Here is a 20883-nt window from a genome sequence, read left to right as displayed (position 1 = left end):
AAGTCATTTAGCGCGGCTTGATTTGACTAAAAGTGTGTAGATTTAGAAAAACAAGTCTTAAGAGATTGCTCTAATGATTTACAACGTTCTTCCAACTCCTCAAATCCTTGCCTCTCTCTTTCTCTTCAAATTTGCTGCAACGGAAGATGTGAAATCTCTAATAAATCCTTTAGTGGCTTGCCAGATGTACGCCAGGTCCGAAACTGAGCCAGTATTGATTGATATGAACTCTGCTAGTTTGGCTCCAAATTTTGTATTAAAAGCTGTGTTTTGTAGAAGGGAATTATTAAATTGCCACCTTCTAGATTTTTCTCCTAACATATCACAATGGAATGTGGTTATCAGTGCATTGTGGTCAGACAGGATTGCTGGTTCCATTGCTATTGTGTGGAACATTGCCTTAAGTACACTGGAGCACAAAAAAAAAAATCAATGCAGGTGACGTGGGGAAAAAAAGGTGTAATCCTTGCTAGTAGGATTGTGCATTCTGTAAGCCCTTGGTTCTGGTGTCATCACTAGATGCAGCAGCAACTTTGAAATATTTATTTTGTAGACTATTTACATCTCTTTTACGCAAATGTGATTCTTGAATAAGCGCCACGTCTATGTTCTTCCTTCTTAAATAGTCCAGGAATTTAGCTCGTTTGATCGGCCCGTTTTGCCCCCTGATGTTAACTGTGGTCAAAACCAGACCCCAGTTAACATCAGAGACCGCAGATCCCCTTCCCTCCCTGTAGGATACGTGGCCGCATCAAACGCAGCTTGCACAAAACTCCAGCTCAAAACTGCCCCTCCTGTCTAAAGTCACAGGTTAACTAAAACAGGTCTAATGCTTTCCTATGTTAAACATGAACAATGTTACAAAAAAACTTAAAACTAAGTACCAACCATCTATTAAGTTTTGAAATAAACTGTATGAAAAACAAATCAGCCATGTAGGAGTAATAGACAAATGCTCCTTGTAACTCTGCTCCCAAGCTCATACATTATAATTCGACCAGCTATTACACTCTGAAATAGCCTATGTGGGTAACAAACCATGTAAGAGTAGTAAATATAGATTATAAGATAAGTGTTAATGTAATTATTAGTTTATGGCATGTCTATAAAATGTCAGAAATTAGTGAATGGATGCCCAGAGGTGTTCCCAGAGCCCAAAGTGATGTCTTCAAATGTCTTGTTTTGTTCGCTAAGCAGTCAAAACCCAAAGATATTGAATTTATAATGAAATAAAAAAGTAAAAAAAAAATTGATCTGTTAATAAAAAAATCAAATTCAATCATTTCAACACTGGCTCGCTAAAAGGTGTAGCTTTGGACCGCCAGAAAACACCATTAGCTTCTGTGTGTTCTGGCGATCCTTGTGTCCTCATAACATCAGTCATTTGAGTAGAGCATGAAAGTTAAGTCTTGACAGAAGTTTGTAAAGGCAATCTTTGTCTACGGTCAACGTACTAGCTTTTATCCAAAGCGTTCAATTGCATTTGCAAAGTGGTGCTTTTGCATGGCATCGTTTTGTGTGTAAACTAACTGAGAAACTCATGAGATGTAATACGAAGCTCATTAAAAAAGCCAGTAAGTGGACCTTGAATAGAGAGTTTGTTTGTCAGATAACTTAGGGTTTGCTACCAGAAAAACGCACTCAAATGACATATAAAGTGGTATATACTACTGGAGCAGGTTTTCTGGTTGCTGAGTTACCAATGTGGGTTGTGTTTACTTCAAGGCATGTTGGACAAACAGTATACAAGGTTAATGGTAAACATGGCCATGCAACTCCTATTTGTCTCAATGGCTTATTTAGTGATAAAAGACATGTTTATGCTGCTAACAACAGCAAACAGGAGTTTATGCATTTAATGGTCCCATGCAGTATTGTGCTCATTTCCAGGTTCATACTTATATTTTGGGTTATTACTAGAGAACATGTTTACATGCTTTAATGTTAAAAAAACGGATTATTTTTCTCGTAAGGTCTGTCTGAATATACCTGTATTCACCCTCTATCTGAAACACTACGTTTTAGCGCCTGTCTCTTTAAGTTCCCCCACCGAAAAATCCTGGTCTGTTCTGATTGTTCAGCGTTTCCGGGTCCTCTGCATCTGGAGTCTTTGCACTGTCATTGCAGCCGGGAATAACGGTAGCGGCATTTTCTACCCAGATAGACATCAAAACTGTATGGAAGTCCTGCTAGCTCGTTTAAAGGCACAGTTTCTAAATACAGGCTGTGTGCATTTCTCTGTGGAGTGGGCATTTCGACACTTTCACAGTATTTATGTAGCACCTGCTTTATAATAAAAAAGACATGGAAATCGCACTTTTTACAATACAGGACCTTTAACATTCCTTTCATTTCCTCTTGAGTAGCTCTCGAAACAGCTACCTTCTTGGCATAAAATAAATCTCTATTGGTTAGAACAATGCTCACAGAATGAGTTTGTAATGACTGACCCACTCACAGAAATTAACCACATTGAAGGAGACTTTTGAGTAGTACAGGTCTTGAAGACATGTTATTAGGTATTTGGACTTTATATGTGGAGTTGGAAGTATCGTTCCCCTCATGCTTGTGTGTCTGCTCACAGCGGTGCTCACGCTGTACTTCCTCACCTACCTGCACTGGGACAAGGACCTCTCCACCGCTGTCTACCACGCCTTCAGCAGCCTCTGCTACTTCACACCCATACTGGGAGCTCTCATCGCTGACTCATGGCTCGGAAAATTCAAGTGAGTCCCTGTGTCCTTACATCGCCAAATGCATTAAAGGGTCAGTTCACCCCAAATCACAAAAGTGGTAATCCACAGACCTGACTATTTAAACAGTTTTCTTTGGATCTACTTACAAAAATACAGAGGGTTTGGTCGGTGTCATAGACAGGGGGTTAAGTCAGCTTGTTATAGGCTGAATTATTGTGCACTTGACACGGAAACAGGAACCTGTTCTTATTGAAATCTGCACACATTTTTATGCAAAGCTTCCAGTTTTTCCCAGCGTCCAGGACTTTATACAACATAAAAGCATCAAAGAGCATTAAAAAATATAGAGTAGTCCTCTCAACCAATTTGACTGTACCCAATCAAGCTTTTGTGGCTGGAGATTAGAAACTTTTGAATGGTAGTGTATGTACAGCAAACATCTGTGGTTGCATCTTCATCCATGGTGCATGATTTCAGTTTGCAATATATTGTATGGTAATAAGAGTGCAGCTTTGAATGATCATAATCCCAGTTTGCTCTCAACAGGACCATCGTATACCTATCCATTGTCTACGTGATCGGGCATGTGGTCAAGTCGGTCGGAGCCATTCCCACTGTGGGAAACAGCAGTGTGCACATGTAAGTTATCTGGGGCTGATTCAGTCATTTTGAGCAGGCAGAATCATAGTTTAGTGCTGTTAGACAGAATACAAAGAGTTCCTTTTCATTACTGTGTATTAAGAGCCCACAGATGCATTAGGTTAGCCAAAGAATCAGACTGAATTGCCATTTTCTTTAACACTGAATTCCTCAACATGTTGGAGATGTGGGATTCAGAGGTCTTCAACCAGGCTCAGGTTAGGCAGTTACAACAATTATATTCATCATTGATTCATATGTTGATTATTTTCTTGTTTAGACAAATTATTAGATCAGTGAATTAGTCATAAGAGATGTCAATTAAAACCTACCACAGTCCAAGATGACATCCTAAAATTGCTTATTTTGTTCAACCAACAGTCCAACATTCAAACATGTTCATTTTACAATGGTACACTTCAAATGAGTGTTTTACTTTTAAGAAACTGTAACCAATAAATGTTTGGTATTTTTGCTTGATAAATTACTTAAATTATGAATAGATTAGCCAAATTAATCACAATTGTTCAAGCACTAGATTCATTATTTTTCTGTGTCCCACATTATGGACTACCAAATGCTGCCCTGACTGAGCTCCGTGGGGCTCGACGGCCATTGTCTTTGCTGTAATCAAATCAGAATATATTTATGTTTAACATGGTATTTCATTTTATCAAGGGGAAACATGTGTACAGACAAGGCTAGCAGCAGCAGCACCGCATCAGACACGTTTCTGGTGTGTAAAGACATAGAAAAATCCACGCAGCTGCCACGCAACAGAAACGCCACGCTCACTCCACGCAGGCAGTGTCTAACCGGCCTAAGACAATGCATGCACTGAGACAAAAATGCGTTTGCCCACCTATATAAATATAGAGGAGACGGTGAATAACCCTATTTCAACAAACGGTGGGTATTCATTTAACACACTGTATAGAGTATATAGTCCACATCCAGTAGCATTAACAGTAGGTCATTTGTATGTTGTATTGCAGTGCTCTGTCCATGTTTGGTCTGATACTCATAGCCTTCGGCACCGGAGGAATCAAACCCTGCGTGGCGGCATTTGGCGGAGACCAGTTTGACGAGGAGCATGTAAGTCACCAAACTTTCTCTTTAATTTGAAGACCCAAAAGTTGGTACTGTTTATATTGTCTTTGAAGGACACAGTGAAACAAGATCTGTAAAATGAATTGGTAAATTTCACGTATGTCCAGAAAATATGTCAGTAGAAAGTACTTTCCATTGATAATGGAAGATTTTGATTGGGTCACCAAGATAAAAAATGTTGTTAATCAAAATATTACTCTCTATACAATAGCTTCCCTGCAATTCACCTTAGTGCCTTTAGATTTACGTGTTAGTTTTACAGATAGTTTCTTCAGGCCTTCTGCAGTAAAAGACAAAAAAAGTAATTGCATCAATAAAAGCTGCTTAACTGTTGTGCCACAGTAGTTCACTCATAAACATTCAGTAGAAGGTACAAACAGAGATTGAAAATGAAAAAAAAATTTAAAGTGTGGGAAACCCTGTGCATGTACCAGTTGTGACAATCAAAAAAACTGCATTAATCAATGTTTTTGGTATGAATGTTGCAGCCTGGTCTCACAGAATTCTGTGAAATGATCACGAACTGTTAACACCGCATTACGTGGTGGTGGCACGGAATGTGTGAAAATTCCATGTGGCCACCACGGAAAACAATGCCAATGTAAAGTCAATGAGAAGATGTCGTAACATTAAGAGCTACTATGGTAGCGAGTAGTATGAAAGCCCAAAAATCCGTATAGGGAGGTTGGTTGGTTCAGTGTTGCTGGACTTGGACATAGAGGGCATGTGGGATCTTCGGCATACCACTGGCTTAGGTTTGCAGGAGAAGGCAGGACATCCTAGACCGCCCTGATGGTAAAGCTTGCCCTGAATGCCTCCATCTCCCACAATTCACTCCAGGAGATCTTCCTCTTCTCCACTCCTTTTCATGCCATCCACTGCCCTTGCTTTGCCTGTGCCACAGCTTGAGCACACCTTCTTGCTTCCTCCTCCCGACGTACCTCCTGGACCACCAGCTTGCATCTTTGAAATGGAGAAGCCTTACGCCACACTGGTGTACTGGCACCCAGGCCAAAACCACTCCTCCCCTCCTGCACTTGACCCACGATGTCCTTGTGTCTGAGTGCTGCTTTTGCCTGCTCAGTTGCAGCCAATGGAGTCCATTTCCTCCCAGTAGCCAGGATGGGAGCAGCTTGGGCTACAAATGGATCGCTCGAATCCAGTAGCATCATCTCCAGTCTGACTTTGGCGCACTTGTACTCCTCTGCCAGGCTGGAAATGGGCAGATGTAACATCCCTTTGCCATAGAGCCCAATGCTGCTGAGGCACCTGGGAAGGCCAAGCCACTTCCTTACATATGAACTAACCAGTCTCTCCAGCTTTTCCACCTTTTGAGAGCGGGACTTCATAGAGGGTTAGCGGCCACAGGAGACGTGGGAGTAGTCCATACTGCTTGCACCAGAGCTTCAGCTTGCCAGGAAGCAGGGTTCTGTCAATGTTCTCCAGGCCGCTGGTTACCTCCCTCCTGAGCTGCTCTACTTGCTCTTTGTCTTTAAGGGAGGCATCATACCACCGACCTAGGCTCTTCACAGGCTTCTTGGAGACCGTTGGAATGGGTTCCTCGCCAATATGGAAGCGGTGCTCTGACAGTTTCCCCTTGACAGTGGAGATGCTTCTGGCCTTGCTCGGCTTGATCTTCATGCGGGCCCGCTCAATGTTTTCCTGTAGCTTTCTTAGTAGCTGTACAGTGCAAACCTTGGTCGTGATTAAAGTTGTGAGGTCGTCCATGAAGGTTCTGAGCGGTGGCAGCCTCAGCCCAGGTCTTATTCGCTGTCCGCCAACCGTCCATCGCGAGGCCCGGATAATGACCTCCATGGCCATGGTAAAGGCCAACGGAGAGATGGTACAGCCGGCCATGATTCCCACCTCCAGGTGTTGCCATGCTGTCGTGTACTCTGCTGTTGTCACGCAGAGTTGGACATCCTCAAAGTAGGCCTTAACAAGGGTTATGAGAGCTGCTGGAACCCTGAAGTAGTCAAAGGCTGTCCACAGGAGGGTGTGAGGTACTGAACCAAAAGTGTTCGCGAGATCCAGGAATACCACGTGAAGATCTGTTCCTCCTTTTTGGCGACCTGGATCTGATGCCAGATGACACTAGCGTGTTCTACACAACCAGAAAAGCCTGAGATGCCTGCTTTCTGAATTGACGTGTCAATCAGGTTGTTTCTTTGCAGGTATTCTGCCAATCTGTGAGCAACCACACTGAAGAAGATTTTTCCCTCGACGTTTAGAAGGCTGATCTGGCGGAACTGCCCAATCACTGATGAGCCCTTTTCTTTGGGGATAAGAATCCCTCCGGCTCTCCGCCAGGACGTTGGTATTTCCTTCTTTTGCCACACGACTCTCATCAGTTTCCAGAGGAATCGCAGCACATCAGGTGCGTTTTTGTAGAGCCTGTATGGAACTCCGTTAGGACCTGGAGATGATGCGGCCCTTGCTCTACGCAAGATTTGTTCTAACTCACTCCATCTGGGTAGACTGATATCCAGTTTGTGACTTTCATAATGTGATTATGACGTACATTAAAAAAAGTAAATCTGCAGCTAAAGAGCCAGATTGTTTTCTCAGGAGTTTGAGAACAAACCAGAGCGAATATGTGAATATTAAAATTATATTCATCAGGTGGACACAAACATGTGGCCAGGATAGCTCAGTCAGTAGAGCGGGCGCACATATACAGAGGTTCATGCCTAGGCGCAGAAGGTCCAGGGTTTGGTCTGACCTGGGACGATTTCCTGCATGTCTTCCCCCTCTCTCTCCCCCTTTCATTGCTTTCCTATCATTAAAGGTGGAAATGCCCAAAACAATCTTAAAAAAAAAGATTATTCCAAACAATGATGTTCCTAAATCTATGCTGGATTTGTAAATGAAAATAGACAAATGGTCCAAAATGGACAAATGCAGCTTTGATTTAAAATGTAATAGAAAAACACGTTAAGAATGGGTTACACAAAATTCTACAGTGCTAGAATTGCATGGTATCCATTAAATTAACATAATAATCAGTGTTTAGAAAAGTAATGTATAACCTTAATGAGGACTTAAAGATCACAGAATTCAATATTTGAAAATAAATAATTTAAAGTCTCCTAATTATTGCATTCATGACCTCCAGGGCAGCGAGAGGCAGAAATTCTTCTCCATTTTCTACATGTCCATCAATGCTGGGAGCCTCTTGTCGACTGTGATTACACCCATACTGAGAGGTACACATGCTTATTGTTCAACACATGTTATATACCCAATGAGGTTGACTGTGTGACTGACATCACTGTGTTGATGCCATTTACGCTGGAATATTGCCTGCAGGGGATGTGAAGTGTTTTGGTGGTGACTGCTACGCTCTGGCCTTCGGGGTTCCTGCAGTTCTGATGATTGTGGCTCTAGGTGAGTGTCCATCCAGCTGTAACATCATCTAGGCAGGTGTAATCAACATGTAGTATCTATTGTAGTATTGAAAGTACGGACTGCATAACATTCTCTTCTCTAGGGCCTGACCGATATGGCTGGTAACTATCAATATTTGAAAGTTGAAAAAGAAAACAGCATATGAGGGTCAAAACATGCAGCCTATAAAACATTTTTGTACGTAACTTATTACATAATTATCTGCTAAAATATTAATTGATAAGGATATAGCTGTGATAAACCAATATCAGCTAATAATGTCAGCCTTGTCGATATAGTATTAGTGGAGCTCGGATACTTACCCGTAAGTGTTTTGGTTTAACACAATTAAACTCTGGTTATAGCTGCTTGAGCTGGTCAATGGTCAAGAACTAATTACTGTCCCTCATAAGTGTGAATGCAAGCAGTAGCAGCAGCTGTGTGGATGTGAAATCTACGGATACTAAAGAACTGCTTAGAAAAGCCATAAAACAAAACATAAATGCACTTTGTATGCCTCCAGGATATACATTTGAGTTTACTTAATGGTTCCTATCTGCATGCTGAAAGCATGTTTGTATGAAGTCAAGCTTTTGACACCCTGGGCTTCCTCTTTATCAAGGTCCCTCCTTATGCAACCTGACAGTCAGTTATTTTTGCCTCTGAATCCCCACTAAACCTTTTGGGATTCATGCTTGGCTGACCGCTCCCTGTGAAAACAAGTTGTGTTTTTATTACCGGAGGGGCCATTTGAGAGTTAGACAAAAGTACGGGCCTCAGTGTTTTAGGTGCTCTAAGCTTGTATACAACATGATAGATTTTATTTCTCTTACGTGTTTGACAATCCATTGTAAGAGGATAAAACATAATATAAATGGTAAACCACTCTGTCAGATTCTGCTGTGTCTTCTCATGTTGGTTAGGAAATAAATATATAGCGGATATGAGCTTGTTGGTACTTCTCTTACACGGCAAGTGGAGCAATTGTTCCCAGCACAACAGCTGAGCCGTTGCCAACATAAATTGTTTTCTTCACTCCTCTGAGTCCAGCTTAACTCTTCATCCATCTCGTGCAGTTGTGTTCACTGCTGGCAGCGTGCTGTACAAGAGGAATCCTCCTCAGGGAAACATCCTGTTGGAAGTCTGCAATTGCATTGGGGTGAGTCATCTCCCAGTACTCCCGAGATGATTTATTAAAATGCAAATGGGTTTATTCAGTTCTATTTGTACTGTCCACGAAACATTGTGTCTTGTAATACAAGTATGACTTTCACACATTGCCTCTGCCTGTGTTTCGTTCTGAACTGTCCCCTTTTTCCATTTTCATTTCTGTCATCGTCTTTTGGTTTGCAGTTTGCCATCAAAAACCGCTGGAGAAGATGCAAGTATGACCCTCAGAGGAAACACTGGTTGGACTGGGCTGAGGAGAATTACTCGGTAACAGAAGGACTCTTACAAATCACTCTTCTTTAGTCTTTTCTGGGGATTGTACTCAAAAAGAGCATTGGTAGCTTCATAGCATCAATAATGCATCAAGTCTAGGGCTGGGTACCGAACGTCGAAAATCCTATGAGTATCGAAAAATTATTTATCTTTCGGTGCCAAATTTCGGTTCCAAAAGCGCCTCAGCACGTAAGTGCAAGCTTATGTCCTCTCTGCATGTTGACACAGAGCGGAGTTCCGACCAAGACACACGCACACACACGCACACGGAGAGGTGTGGACGGCAGCAGGTCTGCAGTTTTGTTGAAGTCACAGAGAGTCACGGTTGGTTTCTAGTGTGGTTACAGTTTTTCAAAACTTCCCACAGACAGCGTTTGCTGCGATATGATATTAATGGCAAGCCGAAAGCGGTCGCGGTGCTGTTGACGTTACACTTCCTCTTAGACAAGCAGGCAGAACGGTGGTTTCTCTGCCCTCATGACTGACTGACAGGCTGAGCTTGTAAGGCAAGGCACTTTTATTAATGTTACTCTGGGTGAGCAGTTTTACCAGAATATTTTTAATTTTGATAACTGTTTTGATTCACAATTAAGGTGGAAAATAAAAGCTTTGTGTCTAATGTATTTTTGTTGATGTTGAAATGGATTTTAAAACATATGGTATCGAAAAAAGTATCGTTAGGAACCGGCATCGAAACTGAGGTATCGAAATTGGCACCGGATCGAAAGATTTTGAACGATACCCAGCCCTAATCAAGTCTGTGTTTGTGTGTTAACAGAAGCGTCTGATCGAGGAGATTAAGATGGTGCTGCGTGTTTTGGTGCTCTACATCCCGCTGCCAATGTTCTGGGCTCTGTTTGATCAGCAAGTATGTGAAGACACAACACCTCTGATCCAACTCCACAATTCATACACCATGTACTAAAGTTTAGCGCACTGAAAAAGTCAAAAGAGGCTCTAGGATTGGCAATGGTTTATGACCACATACCTGCAAAATGTAAATGAAATAGTGGCTGGGTTAGCTCAGGCGCACGTATGTGGAGATTGACTCCTTGATGCAGAGGCCGCGGGTTTGACTCCGACCTGCCGCCCTTTGCTGCATGTTATTCCCCCTCTCTCTCCCCTTTCATGTCTTCATCTGTCCTGTGAAAATAAAGGCCTAAAAATGCCCCCCAAAAAAAAAGTAAATGAAATATTATAGTGTTTAAATCAAGTATCATATTCAATTCTTGTTGACTGTACTTACTGTATACAATCCCATAACTATCTGTTATCTTCTCCTCTGGCCAACACTCAACACAACCATGTGATTATGGAAAGCCAGTCAACATTTCTGAGCTTTAGTCCTCCTGAACTCATTCTCCATCAAAATAACACTCAGAAAAGAAAAGAAAACCCACTTCTCCCTCGAAGGCGTGTCAAATATTAACCAGTTCTTCCTTATTATTCTCTCCAAGAAAACAAACAAAACAACGCTGCTATAGACACATTATGCTAAGCTAACAGTGAAGCTGATGACTTAACCTGTATTGACATGAGGTGCTTCTCATGTCGCTTAAATTGCCTCGTCGACTCCTCCACTTGCCTCCCTATTAGGAGCTATCCAATAAGTGACATGAGATGCAGCTATTAACAGTCAGTGTTTTTCTCTATTGCAGGGTTCCCGCTGGACGCTTCAAGCCACAAGGATGAACATGGCTTTTGTAAGAGTTTCTTTCAATGGTGTAGAAATGTTAAAAAGCTGATAACATCTTTTATTGCACTCTATCAGTGGGTGGGTTTGATATTCATCTGATTGCACATCTTGTAAAACTGATTTTACCTTTGGTTGGGTGTTGTTGCAATTTGTCTTTTATTCCTGTAATTTACGGTTGTTTGTGGTCGTAATAAACCATTCAACTGGTTGAAGTGAACATTATTGGGCAATACAAACCCTGCACATCCTGTTAAATTTATGAAGTTCAATTTTAAATGGCTTACCTGTTAAGTTTTTGTTTTCTTACAGGGAGATACCTTTGTTATTAAGCCTGACCAAATGCAGGTACGTGCAGCTCCTCCTCCTCTCACCAAAATTAGGAATAATGCACAACAAGGTGTTCTGATACAAGGAAACACTAGAAGAGTTGAATAAGGAACACTGTGACATCCTTAAGCCGCCACAACACGATCTGCGGTAAAACCACTCTGCACTGGTTGTGCCATTGTTTTCCTGAGGGGAGAGCGGTGGAGACAACTCGGACAAAGCGCTACACTTTGCGCCACGCACGGCTCTGAATTAGCGCCGAGCGCTGAGCTCAAAGTTAAAACCATTTCAACCTCATTGCCGCTGACCTTTCAAGGCACAACCAAAGCCAGAAGCAATGATGACGTATACCTGCGCTTTGCCTCTCTGCTCTGCGCCCGACCTTGCGGTTTTACTTCTTATCGTGTATAGGTGGCTTCAGATTGCACTCATACAATTGTAAACTGCAAGAACAGAAAGCTGGACGCGTACGGCTAATAAATTACCTTTAGAGGTAATAATAGGTGTATTTCTGAACGTTGGAGAGAGTCACGCTAGCAGTTTTGCTTCAGCTTCTATGCTTAGCTAGGCTAATTGCCTCCTTGTTTCTAACTCCATACTTAAAAGGAATATTTTGTGTCACCGCAGTGTGGGTAGTTCACACAGACGAACAGTGTTTGACTTACCTCCATGTTGCTATCGCCCGGAGCTCCCCACTTATTCAACGGCAAAAATCCCCAGTCATCGATGATACGGTTCAAATTTTGCTGGAAGAGGGAAGCTCTGGGGAGAAGGAAGGTCTGGGCGCCGGCGACGTCCCCAGGTGCCTTTTGTCGGCACACACTGCGGTGACGCAAAGCCGGTTCGAAATCAGCAAAGTTTCACTTTAACAGACATATAAATGGTATAGGTAAACATTTCATGTTTATTATTTATTTTTTTCACTTATATTTTTATTATAAAACTCACACAGACAATCTACAATCAAAATAATACAGTAAACAAAAAACAAACAATGTGTTTGGGAGTTAATTTCTAGCAGTTCATCTTTTCTTCTCGGGTCTTCATCTAAATCATTTCTTTCTGTCCATTATCCTCATCGCTGGTTTTAGTTCTGAATATTGTCCATTTCTCCCACTTTTCTTCAAGCTGTGCTTGTTGTAGTAATCATTTCATTTTCATTTCAATAGACAGAGACAAAACAGAAATTGTATCATCTAGCGAGTCAATCTAATACCTACAGACTGCTGTGTGTATTGGATATATACTTTTATGGAACACCTGCCAGCCATTTTAAAAACGTATATTGTGTGTGTGGCACATCTCAAGTAAAGCACTAAAGATGAGGTTTGTCATTCATTCTCGTGAAAACACTTGCAGCTGTTAATCACTGCCATCTTGCCATCTCTTTACAGTTGATAATGAATCATAATCACTCTCAGTCACACAACTCTAACCTTTATGATTTTATGAGGTTTAGTGAGCTTTTATAGAGTCATTTAACCATGTTTTTCCATTCCTGTTGTCTAGATGTTGAATGCCCTGCTGATTCTTCTCTTTGTGCCCATCTTTGACCTCATCATATATCCGCTCGTTGGACTTTGCAGAATCAACATCACGTGAGTAGAAGCCTGTTGTTTTGGATACTCCCATACTCCCTTTATTGCAGAAATGAGCAGTCTCTTAAACAGTAAAATGAGCCATTATATCCCACAGATACAAATAAAGGGTTAAAAAATGAATTTCTAATTACTGATTCTAATGTATTTAAGAGAATAGATCAGGTTGTAAAGGACATATTTGCAACAGATGGCATTGTGTCACAACAAGGGATGGGGCTGTCTCTTATCAGGCAGAAGATCAGTGAGGACACTGATGAGGAAATCACTTTTCGGATTTATAAAGTGATAAAGCTTGACTCTGAATGAAAGGTGTATAAAAGTGTTGACTGTATGTCCTTTAGGCCTCTGAGGAAAATGGCCACAGGGATGATTTTTGCAGCGCTGGCTTTCGGAGCGGCCACACTGGTAGAGGTTAACGTTGTGGTATGTATGAGCAGCAATCGTAAAGCTTGCACCTAATACAAAAATAAAGAGACACTTACAAAAACCCTTACTTCCTTACACACACACATGATTATTTGCATGCATGCACAGCCAGCCAGAAAACATGACAATACCTTTAGACTACATAGACTTGAATCATGGAAAACCTGGAATTCTGCTTTCCAGCTCTGGAAGAGAAGAAGAAATTGACCAATATATCCTGACAAAACATTGAGCTGTCCTTAGGGTTAGGGTCACAAACCCCTGAATTTATTTTTGTATGATGTTCTCATGCAGCAGCTGCTAAAATTAGAGCTGTCTTCAGGAGGTCAATTTGAAATCATGTGGGCAGCTTGCAGATACTGTGTCTTTTAAGCTTCTGTGCCAGAATGGAAACATCATAGTATAATCCTCTTGGCCAAATGTGTCTTCATATACAATACTATTTTGATTCTGGTGTAATAAGATGCCAAAAATGTATACAGAATATTCTTTTGAGTAATTTATGTTCAGCTTGTGTTTTCAATTTTCTGCCATAATAAATATGCACTTCCCAGAATACCCAGGTGTTATCTATTGAGAATGGTAATCACAACCTTTAGTAATTTAACTCTTCGTAATCCTTTGAGCATATCTAAAAACGTTTGAGGTCCATGAACCATAAAAAAATAGCATGTATAAATCTTCATGATATAATAATTTCTTTAAAAGACTTTGTTCTATGATATTTATTGATTTCCCTTTTTGTCTGCTAGAAAACGGTGGTAGATCCTGCACCTGCTCGGAGTTGTCTCCTGCAGGTCTTTAACCTGGCAAAAGCTAATGTGAGTCTGAAGATCCCCGGCAGCGACCTGTTTCCAGAGCCAATCCAATACCTTCAGGTAACCAGACGGGAGGAGGGAAAAACTACTTTATATACTGTCCTGTATGGATGCAGAGAAGTTCTCGGTGAACAGGTTTCCTTTAAATGCATAACTCGTTTTTTCTTTTTTAACATTTCAAAAAAGTCTGAATTGTAGACTCGAAATTGACCAGAAGACTGAGTGTGACAGTGCAGACCTTTGCAGGGTTTATCACCCCCTTTGATCAATAATATTAACAACAAGGAAATGCCTAACTGAGATAAAAATGTTGTTTTTCAGAAGTGTGTCCTTGCTGAAACAGTAGTATACATAGTCTATATCCTCGACGTTCCACTTCCACGATTGCTCCGGTGCCGCTGGAAATTCCACCGGATACATGTCTTTTCAGCCGATGTCCGTTTCCTTCTGCTTTCTTTGTGTTGGAATTATAAACTCCGGTGGATTTCTGAGGACTATGGTTAACTGCTCCTCAGATCTCTGCAGGGTAAATCCAGACAGCTAGCTAGACTATCTGTCCAATCTGAGTTTTCTGTTGCACAACTAAAACAACTTTTGAACATGCACGTTCCACCAAAACAACGTCCTTTCGGAGCTCAGTGCTGCCCATGATGATTGTGATTGGTTTAAAGAAATGCCAATAAACCAGAGCACGTTTTTCTTTTATGTCGGAATGCTGTGTGGACTAGCCAGACCCTCCTCCGCAGCGCGTGAAGGAAGGTCTGGCAAAGCGAGAACATAGTATACATAACAGAAGATACAAACATATGAAGCAGATTTATAATATTATATATAAAATATGTAGAGAGTAAACGGGGATCAACTAATACAAATAGGATCAGAAGGATACTGTTAAACTATCAGCATGCAGTGTGCCATATAACACAAAACAAAGCACAGAAATTAGTAGGTGCACAAAAGCCTGAAGCTGCTCTACAGGAACATCTTAGGGATCAGGACACTTGTATTTCTTTCTCAAGTCCATATCTTATTTTGCAACTTCATTCTAAGAAGTAAAAGAGCTCAACAGAAACAAGAACTTTTATTTTCTAATGGTGATTGTGTCAGTTGTTTTTCAAACAGTGACGATTTTGGAAAGCACCTGAACCTTAATCCCGTGGTCTCTCTGTGTCAGGACCCTTCAAAATATGAGACCCTTCCACTAGAGGCATCCAGCAAGGAGCTGAAGATTCAAGTCACCTTCAATGGAAAAACCTTAGAGTGTAACCACACGTTTGACGAACAGAAGGCCTACAGCCTCATCTTGTACCCAGACACTACTACTGGAATCCAGTGCGAACATGTAAGTGCCCCTGACAATTGGTTCAGTTTTCTTTTCCAGAGCATTAAATATTCATAGCTAAATAAGCAACAGTCAGAGTTTAAGATTTGTCGGACTGTGTGAGTGGGGTTTGATCAGATTTGATTGACAGTCGTCCTGGCAACTTAAGCAAACAACCACATAACTGTTGTACATTTTGATTCAAATCCTGATTGGTGCAACATCTGTTATGATTTGACACTATGAATAAAATTGAATTGCACAGAAGTGTGTGACATCTTATTCCAACTGAAATAATGATATCTGTCATGGGAAATAACCAGTTTCAACTTTGTCAGATTAGTGTGTATTCATGTAGGACCCCATCAATCATAGCAAGAAGATGAATTAAAAAATGCCTTTTCAGGGCCTTTAAAAAAAATAACATTCACTGATGGTGAGTGCTAATCTCTAGCAAAACTTGTTTAAGACTGTAAAGTCAAAATATTTGCAAAAACCATACTCTAAATTCTAAGAACAACACAAATAAGTTAAGCAGAGAATTGAAATTGATGTTATTGATAGACGCTCCCATGACCTGGCTGTGGTTTTTTATTTTTATTTTATTTTTATTTTTTTAATCATCCAGGTGGATGACCACATCGTGAAAAATGAAGATGGGAATCCTCTCCTGAGGTAAAATAGATTTAATCTTAGAGGTTATGACTAATCTTTTACTCCTCTACACTACAATATTTTAAGATAATTCTTCCCTTGCTGCTTTAAAAATGTTCTCTAACTTGAATAATCAGTTAAGTTTGCTCATGAGTTCTTCTAATTTCAATTCAACAGGTTCCTCAACACACTGCCAGAGGCAATAAACCTAACTGTTGGACAAGTGAATTTCCAGTTGCCTTCGAGTTACAGCATGTCTCCTAACAAGACTGTGGCTCGGGGAGAGTGAGTAGGACTGTCTAGCTGCTGTTCGACTAGCGTCTGCAACTAAATGCAAGGCTTTTTGAAGTTGAAACCTTTGTGCTCTTAACAAAGTACAAATTACAATTAGAGGCAGGATGGATATTATTACTGAACTCAGGTCTAGAGCTTTATACAGTAGCGTTTCCAGCAGCAGGCAGCTGTCTTCAGCCAAAAAACTCACTGCACACTTGCTTTTCTCAAGAGTTGGTGGAGACCAAAACAGAGCTTAAAAAAAGAGTGTATATTGGACTTACATTCAACAAGTTGACACAAACACAACTCCAGATTGATGTATGAATAAACAAATGTTTGCTAACGAGTTGCTATTGCAACATAAAAGTTAAAATGCCCGGGCGCCTGGGTAGCTCACCTGGCAGAGTGCGCGCCCATATATAGAGGTTTATTTCTTGAGGCAGTGGCCACGGGTTTGACTCTGACCTGCGGCCCTTTGCTGCATGTCATTGCCCCTCTATCCCCCTTCATGTCTCCAGCTGTCCTTTACAAATAAAGGCCTAAACATACCAAAAAAAACAGACCTAAAAAAAAGTTAATATGCTACCAAGTGGGCAAGAATTTAGTCCTTTAAGGTTTAAAAGAGGGCGGTATTATTGTTTATTTTTATTTTTGAATTAGCATTCCTGTCTATTCAAATTTAATGAACTGCCTGATACACTTTTAGATTAGTCCCAGATTATTAGAATTAATTATATTAATAAATTATATTATTAGAATTTCTAATAATTTTGCATGATTACAAATATTAAATGTGATTTTCGCATTAGGTTTTCTTACTCCGAAAACAGAAACCATACGTTCTAGTTTCACTTCGGCTCTCTATACTGTAGTATTGGAAAAATCTACATTTGACAACAGGCTCAGTGCTCCAAATGCCCTTTGCCTAAGGTTGTTCTTATAAAGAAAATCAGCAAGGCCTTTAATTCCATAACAATGGACCCTAAAAAATAACTCCTCCCACTTCAGAAATCTAGTGACTTTAAGTAAAAACCCCAATTTTGCCTCAACTAAAAAATGAATTGGTTGTATGTGTGTGATATGTTTTTAATTCAATGTAGACTCGTACAAAGCTAGTCAAATCATAATGTGTTTTTTTTCATTCATCTCATCCTTCATGTACCTCCTGCCTCCGGGTAGATACTCAAATGTCAGCTGCAGCTTACAGTCAGACCAGTGCTCTGATTTTGGCCTGGGCCTGCTGGACTTTGGAGCTTCCTACACTGTCATACTCATGGAGGTCAGTGTGCTTGCTATACAAGTTTATATACAGATCCACCCTGCTATACAACATGACCAAATCCCAACTGTGTGTTTTGTCAGGAATCGGGTAAGATTGTGGCTCACAAGATGGAGGATGTAAGCGCAAACGACGTGCACATCGCCTGGCAGGTTCCCCAGTACGTCCTCTTAACTATTGGAGAGGTCATGTTCTCCATCACAGGCCTGGAGTTCTCCTACTCACAGGTTTGTCATGATACACACTATCATTTCCACTCGGGAGCAAGATCACTTTTTAGAGCCAACATTTAAACCTACAAAGAGAAGTAGCCCTTTTTATATCGTGTGAAATCTAAAATAGTTAAACATTTCGGGAAAAGCTACTTCTTGGAAAACAGTACTCAGTAGTAAATGTAGGCTTTCCAAGTGGTTGTAATTCAAGTTCAACCAATAAAGTCATCAGAAAAGGTTTCAACAATCCTGCCCTTCTGCCTTTTCTGTTAAATTAAACTGCCTTTCTCTCCATAATTTATAGCCCATTGTCTGATGTCCCAATACATTATTTTTTAACAAAAAACAATACTTTCTATCACATTTAGGACGTAATGATCCCATTTCATGGCACCTTTAAATATTTGTATGAGCCTAGTTCTGCTTGTTGTCTCTTCTCTTTACTAACTGTGGATCTCTCTTCTCTTCAGGCTCCAGCCAACATGAAGTCTGTCCTGCAGGCCGGCTGGCTGCTCACTGTTGCATTTGGGAACGTGATAGTGTTGATCGTGGCGGAGGGGGCGGGACTGGAGCAGGTATGACATCATGGGGCATTGTGGGAAACATTAAAATTTCTTACACAAAATAAAGGAGGATTTAGACACCAAACCACAGTCAAGCACCTTTTTGTGGAATAGTTTTAAGGCTGAAATATATCCTAATCTCGTAAATCAGTTTGTGTAATAATGAGCTCTTTTATTTAAGGGTCCGTTCTCCTAAATTGATTTTATTTTGGGTTAACGTATATGAAAAAAAACTGTAGCTAAAAGAAAATTAGGAAAACACACATTTTCTTACTTAATATGCAGCCATGCAGATAGTTTTGTTTTTATTTGCCAAGGTTACCTTTTTTTTTTTTTTTTTTTTTTTTTGCTGTCACCCTGATACAATGAAGAACAGATACAGTACAGTGGTATATACTGTGGTTTATCTGGTTACTGTAAATAGTGCCTGTAGTTTAATTACAATTAAATGACCAGTGTGTAGGATTAAGGAGGATATATTGGCAGAAATAGAATATAATATTCATGTTTTCATTAGTGTATAATCACCAGACACTAAGAATCGCTGTGTTGTCGTTAGCTTAGAATGAGCTCTTCATATCTACATGTAGCAGTTCCTCTTCCATGGAGCCTGCCAAGTTGCACCACTTACAGTAGCCCAGAATGGACAAACCAAACACCGGCTCTATAAATAGTGCCTTTTACGTTTTTTTACGTTAACTGAAAGCTAGTCTATATCCTTGACGTTACACTTCCAGGATTGCTCCGTTTCCGACGGAAATTCCACCGGTCATTTAGGCCGGATATCTGTTGCCTTGGACTTTCTTTGTTGGCATTTTAAACTCTGGTGAATTTCTGAGAATTATGGTTAACTGCTCCTCAGATCTCTGCAGGGTAAATCCAGACAGCTAGCTAGTCTATCTGTCCAATCTAAGTTTTCTGTTGCACGACTAAAGAAAATTTTGAATGTACACGTTCCACCAAAACAAGTTCCTTCCCGGGGCTATTTTGCAGCCGCCCCCCAGCTTTTCCCGGTGCCTAGCACCGGCCATGACGATTGTGATTTGTTTAAAAAAATATATATAAAAATGCCAATAGACCAGAGCATGTTTTTCTCCCATCCCGGAATGCTGCATGGACTAGCCAGACCCTCCTCTGCAGCGGTGCGGTGGAGGAAGGTCTGGCAACGTGAGACTACCTGAAGGCCACTATTGCTTTCTCAAGACTGCAGCACACTTTAACTGTGAACTGAATCTTTCTCCACACAGTACAGTTCACACACTAACCGGTATTTGTTGTCCCAGTGGAAAGAGTTCCTGCTGTTTGCCGTCCTACTGTTGGCTGTCTTCATCATCTTCTCCATCATGGCTTACTTCTACACCTACGTCGACCCTGATCAGCTGGATAAGATTTACCTGAAGGATTCAGGGAAGGAGGGAAATGACGATGATGATGATGATGACGACAACAGAAAGAAAAAAACTGATGACCTACACTTGAACAAAACGGGGAAGGGCACCAGATTGTAACCATGCCACATTAAATTCACCATCTTCGCTGTAGCTGATTTAGCTCAGAAAATAGATGAGTTATCTGAAGGTACGCATTGTTTAATTCAGTTCCTGTTTTATTTTTTCGTTTCAAGGTACTTTTTTTTGTGATAATGAATAACTAAGATGTGATCATTGGCCATTTCTTGTGGTTAGAAGTTCAGTATTTGTTTTTCACATCCTTTATTCTGTATTGTCTGTTTCTGATGTGTCTGTTATTCGTCCTTTATTATGTGAAACCTTTCTTAACACTCCAGTCACTCAACAATGTTTAAACCAGAGAACAGGTAAAAAAAAAAAAGTATTTACTGGATGAGAATAAATACTCAAAATAGTGTTTCAAAGAAGCCAAGTGCTGTGATTTCCCATACGTGATCAATAGTGTTATTACAAATGAATGTTAAATAAAATATGCTGTATATTTTCTATGAACATGTTGGGGAATTGGTTCAGTTTGCATTGTGTGCCTTTAACAATGATACTAAAAAGGACCATAGCTCCTGGTGGTTTTGCATGTTAGAAATTCAGTTGATATAATTACCGTTAAGGGTAACAAAGTTTTTTTTTTTTTTTTTTTTTTTTTTTTAAACTATGTCCTGCCATTAAGGAACCCACCCTTTACAGTCAGAACATTCATTTATGTTTGTTTAAATTTAATGTATTATGAGCATTTGTAGCCTTTATTTGTCGTGAGTTGCCTTATTTGTCATATTGTTATGAAAACTCTGCTTGTTAAGTCGGTATCCTGAGATTTCCGAGCTGGCAGCAATCTTTCTGTGCAGGAAACAAACAAAATTCACATTTGCTTTCTTATCGTCTGTCTTCTGGGTTTTGATTTTCTGAAAACAAAGCTCATCGTTGCCAAATGTCAGATGTGACAGCAGTATCTTTGAACACATCACATCA

General features: G+C 40.5%; 1 protein-coding gene across 3 annotated transcripts in view; it reads left to right on the top strand.

Moving 5' to 3' along the window:
- Nucleotides 1–20409, top strand: part of slc15a2 (solute carrier family 15 member 2) — a 31193-nt gene extending 10784 nt beyond the window's left edge. For 2 of the 3 annotated variants that reach the window (XM_028592077.1, XM_028592076.1), the window contains exons 4-23: nucleotides 2585–2726; nucleotides 3243–3335; nucleotides 4331–4430; nucleotides 7561–7651; nucleotides 7755–7832; nucleotides 8909–8991; nucleotides 9186–9269; nucleotides 10054–10143; nucleotides 10934–10978; nucleotides 11281–11316; nucleotides 12808–12896; nucleotides 13241–13322; nucleotides 14078–14203; nucleotides 15318–15485; nucleotides 16093–16139; nucleotides 16296–16403; nucleotides 17574–17673; nucleotides 17757–17900; nucleotides 18356–18460; nucleotides 19732–19956. In XM_028592077.1, the coding sequence (XP_028447878.1) occupies nucleotides 2585–2726; nucleotides 3243–3335; nucleotides 4331–4430; nucleotides 7561–7651; nucleotides 7755–7832; nucleotides 8909–8991; nucleotides 9186–9269; nucleotides 10054–10143; nucleotides 10934–10978; nucleotides 11281–11316; nucleotides 12808–12896; nucleotides 13241–13322; nucleotides 14078–14203; nucleotides 15318–15485; nucleotides 16093–16139; nucleotides 16296–16403; nucleotides 17574–17673; nucleotides 17757–17900; nucleotides 18356–18460; nucleotides 19732–19956 (2036 nt within the window). Of the gene's footprint in view, nucleotides 1–2584; nucleotides 2727–3242; nucleotides 3336–4330; nucleotides 4431–7560; nucleotides 7652–7754; nucleotides 7833–8908; nucleotides 8992–9185; nucleotides 9270–10053; nucleotides 10144–10933; nucleotides 10979–11280; nucleotides 11317–12807; nucleotides 12897–13240; nucleotides 13323–14077; nucleotides 14204–15317; nucleotides 15486–16092; nucleotides 16140–16295; nucleotides 16404–17573; nucleotides 17674–17756; nucleotides 17901–18355; nucleotides 18461–19731 lie in introns of all 3 variants that reach the window. The other variant, XM_028592078.1, reaches the window with a different exon arrangement.
- The last annotated feature ends 474 nt before the right edge of the window (nucleotides 20410–20883 follow it).

The sequence above is a fragment of the Perca flavescens genome, chromosome 11 (genome assembly GCF_004354835.1).
Source record: "Perca flavescens isolate YP-PL-M2 chromosome 11, PFLA_1.0, whole genome shotgun sequence".
Lineage (NCBI taxonomy): Eukaryota > Metazoa > Chordata > Actinopteri > Perciformes > Percidae > Perca > Perca flavescens.
This window is presented reverse-complemented; position numbering and strand designations above follow the sequence as displayed.